Consider the following 13,348-nt stretch of genomic DNA (forward strand, 5'->3'; position numbering starts at 1 on the left):
ACTAAGTAACAGACGTCGAACAGGTAGACCAAGGAAAACATCAGCAGTTGATGACAGAAACATTGTGAGAGCTGTAAAGAAAGACCCTAAAACAACTGTTAGTGAGATCAGCAACAACCTCCAGATGGCAGGAGTGAAGGTATCACTATCTACTGTTCGCAGAAGACTTCATGAACAAAAGTACAAGGGCTACACCAGAAGATGCAAACCACTCATTAGCAAGAAGAATAGGAAGGCCAGGCTGGAATTTGCCAAAAAGTACAGAGATGAACCTCAAAAATTCTGGGACAAAGTTTTATGGACTGATGAGACAAAGATTAACTTTTACCAAAGTGATGGAAAGGCTAAAGTTTGGAGAAAGAAAGGAACTGCTCATGATCCCAAACACACAAGCTCATCTGTGAAACACGGTGGAGGTAATGTCATGGCTTGGGCTTGCATGGCTTCTTCTGGGACGGGCTCATTAATCTTCATTGAGGATGTAACACATGATGGCAGCAGCAAAATGAACTCGGAAGTCTACAGAAACATTTTGTCTGCCAATTTAAGGAAAGATGCAACCAAACTGATTGGCAGAGCCTTCATCATGCAGCAAGATAACGACCCAAAACACACTGCCAAAACAACAAAGGAGTTCATCAGGGGCAAGAAATGGAAGGTATTAGACTGGCCAAGTCAATCTCCAGACTTAAACCCTATAGAGCATGCATTTTACCTGCTTAAGAGGAGACTGAAGGGAGGAACCCCACAAAACAAACAACAACTGAAAGAGGCTGCAGTGAAAGCCTGGGAAAGCATCAAAAAGGAAGAATGCAAAAGTTTGGTGACGTCAATGGGTCACAGACTTGCTGCAGTTATTGAAAGCAAAGGATTTGCAACTAAATATTAAGTCTTATTCACTTAAATATGTTTTAAGTATATCTGTTCCAATACTTTTGATCACATGACAAATGGGTGGATTCAAACAAAATGTGATATTTTCTTAGTTGTGCATCAGATCCTGATGTAAATACCTGGAAATAAAAGCTGAAACGTTGATCTCTGGTCTCACGTTCATTATTTGATGTCAAGCCCAAATGTTTTCAGTCTACAGCAAAAATAAAGGAATTCGCCTCACTGTTCCAATACTTTTGGAGGGCACTGTATGTTCCGTTCGAGACTTTCTTACATTGCAAGTATAGTAACTGGAAGACCAATACATTTTTGTACCTTATCGACAATGTTTACTCTTAATTTGGTTTTTGATACTTGAAGGACAAAGATTTTTCATTAAGAACCTGTTAATCAATTAAACACAAAAGATAAAATGCAACTACATGAACCAGAATTCAATGCTCCAGGGATAGTAACAGGTCCACATACCTTGGTGGCCTTAACAGCCTTAGTATTGGACAGACCCACTCCCTTTCGAAGGTCAGTAAGCAGGTCGCGGGTCACTGTGGTCCAAGCGCCACGTGGCCCGATGCCGTAGGTAATGTCACGGTCCTTGAAGGCAATGAGCTGACTGGTGGTGATGTAGTGGATGACGAAGGGCGCGCCCTTCTCCGTGGTCTCCAGGACCACTGACACGCTGCCGTTGGAGGTAAACTTCAGGTCGAAGGAGATGATAAAGTCCTTGGAGTTGCCCAATGGGAGCGAGATGCCGTCAGAGTTTTCTGTAGAATTTTCAAAGGAATTGCAAAAATATGGTGTTGGAGACATATGGTTAATGGTTTCAAAGATTGAATGGGTATCTAAAAATCTTTATTGTTTTCTTCCCACAAATTAGATATTACATTAATTTAGCCACACAATTGGAAATGATTCTGATCCTAACTGATGACTCATTCGTTGAAAAACATCAGGCTCATCTCCCTGAGGCATCCACATTTTTTTTTTTACTTCAAGCAACTAAATATGAGGAATAATGTTAGACTATCATATCTTCCAGCCACCAACATGAAAGCATGAAACTGCTTTTAAATGTTCCATTTTAGATTCAATTATTTCAAATGCATTTTTGTATCTTACTAATATGCTTGATTACACAGACGCACCCAACAAGAACACCCACTAAGAACAATACTTGGCATATTTTTTGCAGGATTGTACTGAACTCGTATTCGACTAACTAAAGACCATCACTTAATTCCCTCTGTAGCTCTCCCTTGTCTCTCTGTGGTCTCTCTCTCTCTCTCTCTCTCTCTCAGGATGGTGCAGAGCTTCATAGCTGGGAGAGATGACGGGGGCTCCTGAGGGAGCCCAGGTCAGATATGTCACTGCACACTGGGCCTAATTAGAGAAACACTAGTGTGGGAGTTGAGGGAATAGGGTTGGGGGACAACACTGAGGAAGAGAAGACGTATAAAGAAAGAAGAAATCCAGTAGACCATCACACTGTACAGAACCACCTCAATGCTGTGGACATGAAACACGCTTTGGCTGGCTGCAGTAACTCTTCCATTGGCCGACACATATATTACATATTATTGCTTATGTCAAATATACAAGCTTACACCCCCTCAAAAAAACACATCATAAACCCCCCCCCCCACACACACACACACACACACACACCTCGTTAGCAACGCTTTGCCGACTACAAGGCATTCTTTGAATTAATTCCCAACTGTACAGGCCCTGACAGCTCCCAGACCTGTGTCAGTCTCACCCCCTACTTAGTCCACTGGTGCACGCAAAGCACTCCAGAGAGCCAGTATGCGCAGGAGAAAAACGGAGAGACACAGTTAGAGAGAGATAAAACAAGAGAGAGCGAGAAAGAAAGAAATAAAGGGATATAACAAAGAGAGAGAGAGAGAGAAAGAGACAGACAGTCTGGCAGGCCCCGGTTGCTACGGCTCTTTAATGCACTCATAAATCCATTACTTAAGGCAATCGGCAGACTAAGTGGATTTGTACTGTGGCCATGTGATTACTCAACCATCAATAACTTATGGCCACGAATACAGACGAGATCTCCTCTCCTCTGTGAGGCCGAGATGACACCCAGCTATCGGGGTAGTGTCAACACGCTAATAAATGACATGGGGACAACACACTCACTGTGCAAGTGGAGCACTGACTCAATACACACAAGCAAGCGGGAGAAAGTGTGTCATGCATAAACACTCATTGATACACACATTGATTCACGCACAAACACACAATGACGCACATGCACACACTCTGGCGCTCTATAAAAGACACACAGGCGCACGCACACACACACACACACACACACACACAACAAATGCTTACAGAAACACAGACAAACAGAGACAGACACAAAGCACTGTGTTCGTGCCTAAGCAGGGCTTTAGATGGTGACAGCAATTACTCCACTGTCTCCTCATAGAACAGCCCCAGCAAATACTAATAGGCATCGATCTGGCTCACACACAAACCACATTACTGCTGTAACAGCCGCCCAATGGGGCACTGGCGCCAAGAAACAAGGCGCCACACAGTAATTGGAAATTCAGAGACAAAAAGTTTAGTCATTGTCGTTTGTTCGTCTGTTGTTTGCATGTGTGTTTGTGTGGGGCATACATTAAGTCTCTGTGAGGGTTGCAGTATATATTATATGTATTTGTCCATATGCATGTGCTGGGTGTATGCAGGCTGTGTGTATACTGTCTAAGGGACTGATCCTCTTGACAGATGCTCTGGGGGCATTTAAAACCAAGCAGAGATAAGAAGAATGGCGAAGACATGGACTGCAAGAGATTAAAAATATGAAAGAGAGAGAGAGAGACAGGCTTGGATCTGAGAAAGAGAGCAACAGAAACGTGCAAGATGACGAAAGTGAGAAACTGAAAGAAGGTAGGAGAGTCATGTGAATGGTGTCATACAGGTAGAACAGAGGACATTCCAGCGGGGTCACAGAGAGGGAAGACAGAAAAATAAGGGATGGGGATGAAGATGGCAGCAATCAGAATAGGGCTTGAGTAAAGTGGAAAGAAAAGGAATGTCCGGTGAAAAAGTGAGAGCGTTGAAATATGAACCGGAAAAACGGCTGGGGCCCTTTTGAGAATTGGTGGAATTCAATTGAGATTGCAATAAAATGGAGTAGAATGGGAGAGGTGTGAAAAGATCAGACTTTCAAAGAAAAAGGACTGAGATGAACTTAAGAGAGAAAGAAATTGGTCAGAGTAATGGAGGGAAAATGCAGCCGAAATGATCGTGTGTTGGATCGAGAAGGAAGTGGGTGGTAGCGTCAAAGCCTTTGGACAGAACTTCTCCCAGTGTAGACTAAACTGGTGCTAGGGTGTTAAAGCAAAATAAAGAAAAAGGTGGGATTTTTTGGGGTTGAATGAAACAAAGACAAAAGGGTAACGTTGCTGATGAATGCAATCAGATTGCTTGCATGGTAAACCAACTCCCTAGGAGTGGCACTGATATCCCACCTGGCGCGCTGAACTGTCGTACGGAGGTGGCCCGCCCCTTGTCATGGACTCGCGTCAGGCTGCAGCCCTTGGACACACTCCAGGAGCCTGGGCCGGCCGGCCGGCTGTCCCTCTCTTCGGCCGTGTCGTACACCTCCACGTGGGGGGGGCGCTCCGTCAGGTTCTTGCTGTAGTGGCTCAGACCGTACTGGGCAATCTGGATGGCGTAGAAGTAGCCCTGGGGGCCCCACTGGGTGGAGAGGGGCACACCTAGGAAGAGGGGAGGGAGATCAAAGGAGAAATAAGAGAGGGAAATGAGGGGAAGAGAGAGAAAGAGGGAAAACTGGAGAACGTTTTTCCAACTTCAGCTCGGATAAGAAATACTGTTTTGCCAGGAGCCAGAAAGCAACAACTGCATTATATCCGTCATGGTGCCCAGCTGTGCCATTGCCCTTCTTAATGTATGGTTAATGAACAGTGTTTGGAGCACTGTGTGGGTACAGCACCCATGCTGAGAGAGGAAACAAGATCACTTTTGTACATTGAAATACCCGTGGCTGTTTCCATTTGTACTGACATCTAAAAGGCATGCCTGTACCATTAAAGCTGACTCAATTGTAATAAGGTTTGGTTTATGGTGCCACAATCAATGTGAGCAGTTAGAACGTTGCCTCTTACAAAAGGGCTCAGTATTTGCCATTTGTTGTAAATACTCAATTGCTGATTTGCGAGATGGTTATATCACTTAAAAATCACTTGTTAGTTTGGCAGCAGTTAGTTTTGGAAACACTGAGTCACTGGTAACTTGTCTGCTTGTCGTGAGGCCACTTTGTCTCCTTATCAAAGCTTGTATGAAATTAGGAACGTGGTGATGGAGAGCAGTGAACTGAGACTGACATGAGTAAAAGGATTTAACAAATAAGACAGACTCATAGCCGGAAGGATGAAATCAGACACAGAAAGAGAGATGGGTAAACACAGAGCTAAAAGCGTAAGATCCCAAAAAAACAGAAAAGGATCCAGACGAGAGACCTGGAGACAGAGAGAGTGATAGAAAAAGCTAAGAAACAGTGAGACAAAGATAGAAACTGAAACCTCAGCCAGACGCAAAAAGGGTGAGACAAAGTGCCAACGACATATTGGCCTATTTCAGAAACAAAAGACTGATACCCCTCCTCCCTAAAAAGACATAAAAAAAACTGGTAAGCAATCACAAGCTACCGCCGGCGAGCTGAGATGGAAGACCCTGCGCTGAAATTCAAGCCATTTCCTACAACACCGGGGGCTAGTCATCAACATCCAGTCCCAGAAATAGCCCAGTGCCAGGCGTCTGCGCCATGAACAGATAGTTTACCTAAAGAGCTGGTGGCAGTGTCTGCAGAGCCCACTTACCATGACAATCCCATTAGCTACCTAGCAGATCCAGCTAGCCCATACTGGCCCCAACATATGAGGAGAAGGGCATTAATTAATATTAGATAGTAGGAGTACATAAACAAAATGACAGTGGAGAAAGGATGCATTCCAGCAGTGTGAATTCAATACTTGTTCCACTTCATTATTTATATGTGTGCAAACCTAAGACAAGTGAGGACTTGTTTTAGATTTAGAACTAACTCAACATCAGCCATATTGTAATCACATAACACTTCTTATGTTAGAAGGGTGCATAGCCTATATAAAGATGGAGGACAGGGTGTGGTTTATGCTGAGAAAATGGAACTATGCTCCAAGAAAAGTCATTTGGAATAACACTGTTCAGTGCCTCTCAAAGGAATTATATTGTTAAAGCCTCTTTGAAAAAGACTGAGATCTGTTTGCCTTCTTGTCCTAAAAAAGACTTGACAGTTATATTCCCCTCCATCATCCATTCATGGACTCGAACTTTGGTGCTCTTGAAATTGAGTCAGTAAGGTATCAACTCAACCACAAACTATTTAACCTTCCAAACTGGACATAGCTTCAGAACTGGACAACCTACATCTAACTTTACATTTAGTCATTTAGCAGACTTAGTCATCTTATCCAGAGCGACTTACAGTAAGTACAGGGACAGTCCCCCGAGGCAAGTAGGGTGAAGTGCCTTGCCCAAGGACACAATGTCATTTGGCTCGGACGGGAATCGAACTAGCGACCTTCAGATTACTAGCCCGATTCCCTAACCGCTCAGCCACCTGACTTTAGGAAATATAATAAAAAGTAGCTATTAAAAGTAGGCTTTCTTCAGCCCACAGAAAGGAATATTCAACAGTCTGTTTGCTGGATGACCTTCTTTAGGCACTAAATCAATCAAATGTATTTCAGTTAACTTTGTTTTTCAGCCTAAAGCGCTTAGATCTCCAACCTTCACAACTAAGTCTGTATACTATAAAAGTGGGTATTTAGCCTACAGAAGTAGGCCTTGCGCCATAAGATCAATCCAACATCCCACCCTATACAGTACATCTCTCTTCTTTCTCTCTGTCTCCTTTCTGGCTTTGTTTAGTACTGCAGTGGGCCCACTTACACCAAGCTGTGGGTGAAGTGCGCTGGGCTGGGATGTATTTAAGTGGGTTACTGGGGTGTACTCTGTGGTTGTGTGGCATAGAGTGCAGAGGCGATGAGGGGATTGCAGCTATACTCTCCACCCGCTTCAGGAGTTCAATTAAGTCTTAGGGAGACAATGTCTGGCCTAGATTCAATTCAGAGTTCCAACTCTTTCTCTTCCCCTCCTTACACACATCCATAGGTGTCTACTGGATGGAGAGCCTTATCTGTGTGTGTGTGTGTGTGTGTGTGTGTGTGTGTGTGTGCAGTTAGGTGGTGGTTGGAGATGTGGAGGAGTACTGTGTACCGTGTGTGTGTTTTAAGGAGAAGGGGACAATGTGGCCTGGAATTGTACAGATAGCCAAAGAGAAACAGAGTAAAGAGAAGGTTCCACTGGGTTAAGAAGATTACAGTCCACTGGGTTAAGAAGATTAGCTCTCCTCTGCTAATTATGGAAAGCAAAAAATAATCTCAGATCAGAGGTCCATTAAATTAATCTCAGACAATATTCCTTTGCCTCTGACGCACACACCTTGAAGCAATGAAGCCCTTGTTTCCCACCATCTTACATTTGAACATGAAATTGTAGAGAAGATGGTGCCGTCTATCATCATATAATGGTTCTGTTATTTACAGTTCTATATAAGTGTTACAGCTATCTCTTTTCTACAGCAAATCCTGAATTCTTGAGTTCCTCTGGTTTCAGAAGAAGGGGGGTTTGCCCCTCATGAGTATTTAGGCAGGGGGTACAGATGAAAGGCTACACCACTGCATGTTTAATGCATTGGTTTGGACAAGGCAAAATACTTTTCCCATTGACAATCAAGCACTTTTGGAAGCAACACTCCCCCAAACCTTGTGTGAGTTATTGGACAGGGCTGTGACGGCCTAATTAATGGAGTGCCATTTTCTCCCTTAGAGAGAAGCAGAAGTTCCAGGCAAACGTGTGGGATTGTGTGAAGGGTGCTCAAAAGCAAGGAGCTTTGGCCTTCATTAATGGCCCATGGGGATGTGTGACACATTGTGAGTGTGAGATTGAGAGTGAGTGTGTGCCTGTAGACTTGTAGGTGGAAAATAGCCTTCTGATAATAACTAGACTCCCTACAGCTCCACACTTGAGTTAAAACAAAATCGGCTCAATTCCTGGCCGACCCATTTTCTGCCCTTATGATACCTGTGGAGCAGAACACTGCTGGTGCAAAGGTAGCCTCACTTACCTCCCAGCAGGTTACAAAAGTGCAGTGTGCTTCAGCTATGGGAAAAAGCTCAAAGGATAAACAAATGAGAGAACTAGTATACAAAGCTTTGACTTTTCCTTAAATAACCTCTAATACAAATTGTTTGTGCGAATTTTATTCCTCTTGACAAAGACCGCTTTCAAAATCGAAGACAGCGGTGTCTAGAACATTTAAGTACCTGAAGCTTTGGAAAAGTCTTGAAAAGTTCACTCAAAAGTTGAAGCGGGTATTTAAGAGCATACCATAGTGAGAAACCCTAATTCTGGGTAGAGAGATTTGTAAAGTTTTGGTATTTGGTTCATTGGGATTTTAATACATTGAATTAGAATGCAGAAAAGATACCACAGTTCAACAAGGATAATTAATATCTAATAGGCCATTCCTATGAAGTATTTGAGGTGACTTTCCCAACTAGGCCCAAACAAGGTACAGCATTGATGACAACACAGTTTGAGCAGGAAGGCTTTTAAAATGGGTTATCGATTACCTCTAGTCATCATCTTTAAAAGCAGCCCCCAGGTAATGTCATGGTAATCACCTTTCACACTTATTATGGGAAACCCTTGGAGACAGGCTTTCCTAGGGAGGACAGAGCCTCTTGCATGACTAGCGAATCACTTTGTATCAAAATGCTGAAAATCTCTGGAAGCTGAGATCACTGTCCATAACTAATTGGCTTGCGACCAAATCAAACATGATTGGGTTTGTAATAAACCAAGTCTAATTGCATTTGGGCTGCAGCACAGGTGATGTGTGTCTTGTAAGCTTCTGTAAATATGTTCCGTCTTGTTAATCAAGACTCAAATCACATTGGCACAGATGGAATGAAGTGTTCAAGATTGCTCTTCATTTAGCAGCGTGCCACTGGAACTGATTTCTCAACTGATTAATTGTGTACTTCCCGATGACAACAAGTGGTTTATTAGTCTATTTGGTCCAAATAAACATGGGGGTAGTTAAACACTTGTTTAAATCTTATAAATGAAACAATCTCATCTGTCATAAATCATGCAAGTTGTTATCAAGCGGTTAGTTGGGTTACATTACCCTTTAGTGTAGCTGGTTTTATCCACTGCATAGGAAAATGATGGATAGGCAAAGATAGAAGTGTAATGTCAAACAAAACCATCTGTAGTTCTAATGAGTAGACGTGCTGCTTTCATATAACAGACATTGCACTGGCATGTCCTGTCAATGAGTCAACACTGAATCTCAGAAATCTCAGGAGTAGAGGCATTAAATATCAGGATCAGAATGGGCTTTATTTGCCATGTAAGTACACACAAACAAGGAATTTTCTGTGGCAGAAAGGTACATACAATAAACATCTTAAATATAAAAAGAAAAAAAAATGTTTTAGAATTAACAAGAAACAGAGATAAGTAAGAAGAGTGGGAGGGAGGAGAGATAATAAGGATTAAAGGAGAAGAAAGCCAAAGGGAGGAGAGAGCGAGATGTACTCTCTTCCACACTTGGCAACATGTTCATGTCTTCTGGCAAATGTAGACTGAGAGAATATATGGGGCGGGGGTATTTATCTGAAACAGTTTCGGTAGTCACACAAAAACAGTCGAACAAAAACTCAAGGCTATCATCGGGGGCAATCTCCCCCCGAAAAAGGATGATAAGGACAGGACAGGAAGAGTGTAAGGATAGTAATGACAAGAATGAGGCAGCCTCTTAGCATTTTCTTAGCTACACGCCGTGCTCCTGAAATACATGAGAGAAACACCACAATGACACGCTGAAACTGATAAGTGATTCAAAGATATTTCAACCTTCCCAACCACCCACACCCACAGTCAATTCGCAGCCAGGATATCTGCCGCTTGAAACTGAATGCTGTACGGCATCAGTACAAGAAAAAAGGGGGCGCTCCATTAAGTTTGTCGGTCACTGCAATCAGGTTTTGTAATCGGCTCAATCAATTCCATTTTAATTTGCTTAATGCAAGTGAATTGGTAGTGCATTACTCACTAGAGCCAGGGATGGGTTGCTTCAAAGGCTTTTCTAAAAAAGTCTTCCTCTAACTGCGGAGCTAAATGACTATTAATGGACACGGTGCGTTCATGTTAAAGATGAGTTCTCTGGACTACTCGCAACGCCATTATCATAAGTGCTGCTGCTCTGACGTGCCTGGCATGAAGACGGCCAACACAGCTCACCCTGTGAACCCAAGCTTGGTTTATGAGGACACAAAGGAGATGGGCGTTACTACTCTCAATAAAGGCATACTACTCTTTTTATTTACAAGGTATATTCAATGACAGGTTCTGCAAACCTGACTTTTATGCAGGTTTTGACTCTTGCATTTCAAACCTCACATTTTAAAATATCCAAATTTGAAGGAAACAGATTCTCTTATAGACTGGAACAAGATAGACTTACCTTCCACTCCACTGATACACTTGACGCGGTCGCGCACCTCCACGTTGTAACCCTCGAAGGACATGAACACTCCGTCAGGGTGGTAAGGCTCACGCTGGGCGTACACTTTTGAGTAGCTGTGCTGGAACTCAAAGCGGTCATAGCCGTCATACTGCACCACCTTCCCGTACACCTCAAAGTACTTCTCCATCCAACTGAAGGGAAAGTACACATCCCCACCTTCTTTTCGACCCTTGATCGTAACATCGTCATTGATCAAACAGTCAATCTCTTCGTACTTGATCCCACCCACTACGGGCGGTGGTTCAGGAGGCTGCGGAGGCTGTTGCTGCTGGCTGCTGATGCTGGCATCTCCGCCCTTGGGGCTGGGTGGCACCGGGGGAGCCCGGGGCAGGAAGTGCAGAGCGGTGTCGCTGGAGCAGCGATTCCACAGCAGCACAGTGATAAGGGTAAAAAGGGCGCAGATGACGATCAGGGTCTTGTAGTTGACCCGGGCTGCCAGGCAACGCATGGTCACAGCAAGCCTTTAGAAAAAACACAGAGGTTTGTTAGAAAAAGTTACATAAATTGCCGCCATAATGGAACCCAACACTTCTCAAATGGATTTGATTGGTGCTGGGAAAAAAAGGTACAAAACACAGTTGGATAGTGTCGAGTGGTAGTTAAGTGTTCTACAGACAGAGAGCCGTGAAGGCTTAACATCTGTCACAAATATGCAGCCTGTCATCCATGGGCTTAATTGAAAACAGGGGTGTGGGTTTTAAAAACAGGGCAGTCAAACACTAAAGTTCCATACAGTCCCCTGAAGACATCCACCAGCAGTGTCAATGGTCTAAAATGGCTTCCTTTACTTCATTACCCCCAAAGCAGTGAAAGGTCTGCAAAGGTTGGTATTCCCTTTCAACCTGTCAAAACCTGCCAGATCCACTTCAAGGAGGAAGGCCATGTGACAAGAGGATGCAAATCCTAATATCTGAGACTCGAGTCAAGTACTGCATTGTATCAATATGATCTGTCAACAACAAAGCAAGAGAGAAGCGCTGCTCATTAAGTCCCTTGCCCACTGTTCTATGCAATGACAGGAAGGTGTGAAGCTTTGTCTAGCTTGATATCAAATAATATTCTTTACACAATGTCGGTTAAACTGCTTTGAAAATGTGAGGTGAGCTTCTGTAAAAGGGTCAGTAGGGGAAAATACGTGAAAAACAACATCAGCTTTGAAGCCTTCAGCATTGTGCTGAGCGTATCGAGAAGTGTCTAGAGATGAGCTCTCTGCTGTGCAAACAGGCCCCTCCTTTCTGGAAAGTCATAACTCCAGAAAAACTTGGTTACCACAATTGTGTCTTAGACCACTAAGTGCATATTTCATAACTGTGGAGGTTCCAGAAAAAGGTTTAGACAAATTCCCAATGCCAATGAGTTTATAGCTAAAATCGGCCATGTTCCTCTAGCATTTTCATTGACCAATAATAAATCAAAATGTAAACAGTTGCATCTATCTCCTCCTCACCAATATGAGCTCACTGCTGTAGGGGTTACAGATACAGCAATAACAATGAACCAGAACCCTCACGAGTTTCAATGAAAAATAATCAGTCTTCCTCCAAGTTAATTTCAAAGTCTCTGTTTAAGCCTGCCCCGCTAAAAGGTCAGCTCAATGAATGTGCATTTGTTCCAAAATCCAAACAATGCCATAGCAACGGCAATTCTAAATTAAATGATGGTGGCCTTTATAAAAAGATAAAGCAAAGTTGTCATGTTGTTTAGAAAGGAGAGCAAGTAAGGTTTTTGAGCCATTCAGAACGTCCTCATTTAAACAATTAAATATTCATTAATAATGGGTCAAAAAAGAAAGGCACGGTGTTAACTCTTTAGACCCCAGGACCTTTAAATGCACTGTCAGTATTTCCTTTGCAGTCATCCCCCTATTTCCCAAACTATTGGAAGGCAGCAGTAAACTCTGCACAGTTGCAGTTCCAGACTTAAAGTAGTGCCTCTTGTGAGAAATCAACTCCGGCAGATCCCTCGGTGTTGTGAAATATTGCTTTATAAAAAAAAGTATCATTGATATTTGGGGAAATGTCAGCATTGTGAGCAGATGAAAGATCGGGCTGGCGGGAGCTCAGACAATGTTACGAACGCAATGAGGAAGGCCTGGGGCTGCACAGTGAAAGATAAGCAGGGCTGTCTCGTCAGGAGCCTGACTATAAATAATTGGATCTTTTTACAGATGCTCGTTGCTGGCAGAACTCAGGTCTCCAGCAGGTACATTACTAGGGCCAAATGTCATGAACAAGGAGTTAATTAAACTAGGAACCAGCATGAGCTATAGTGCCTCACATTCTTATTTGGGCCATACAGATTATTAATCAACTGTACACTATTATACCATTAAGTATAATTATCCATTAACCTACAAATGTTTTGTATCTTTTGTGATTGAACAGTTAAAATCATTGTTATTTCTGAGAGATTACATTTCCATCAACCCGTTTCACTTGGCATTGTAACTACATATGAACTATCTCACTCTGTCAATCCATGACATTACTATTTTACTTGCTGGCAACTTACTAGTGACAAAACAACAGCATTAGTGACCCAGACTGTGTAGATTTGGTGTATTCATGTTTTTACAATCTCAAATCTCCTTATGTGCAATAGACACGGCTGGTCCTCGGTGTAATCCTTAGAGGATCAACCCAAACTAGAACAGTGCTGGAGATGTAATCCCTGTTGCAATAACTATGAGTTGCACTACAGACTTAAACTTAAAAAACAAAACAAAAAAACTGAAATGAAATGCCAAGACTAAATAGACACGACAGGTAA

The 13,348-nt window shown here is 42.9% G+C and overlaps 1 protein-coding gene across 1 annotated transcript in view; it reads right to left on the reverse strand.

Annotated features, from left to right (window-relative positions):
• Window positions 1–13,348, reverse strand: part of glceb (glucuronic acid epimerase b) — a 41,813-nt gene that overhangs the window by 5,707 nt on the left and 22,758 nt on the right. The window contains exons 3-5 of the mRNA XM_047042696.1: window positions 10,517–11,040; window positions 4,386–4,634; window positions 1,363–1,655 (exon numbers count right to left, since the gene is read on the reverse strand). Coding sequence (XP_046898652.1) covers window positions 1,363–1,655; window positions 4,386–4,634; window positions 10,517–11,027 — 1,053 coding nt within the window. The 5' untranslated portion in view covers window positions 11,028–11,040. The remainder of the gene's footprint in view (window positions 1–1,362; window positions 1,656–4,385; window positions 4,635–10,516; window positions 11,041–13,348) is intronic.

Source organism: Hypomesus transpacificus, chromosome 19, assembly GCF_021917145.1.
Source record: "Hypomesus transpacificus isolate Combined female chromosome 19, fHypTra1, whole genome shotgun sequence".
Lineage (NCBI taxonomy): Eukaryota > Metazoa > Chordata > Actinopteri > Osmeriformes > Osmeridae > Hypomesus > Hypomesus transpacificus.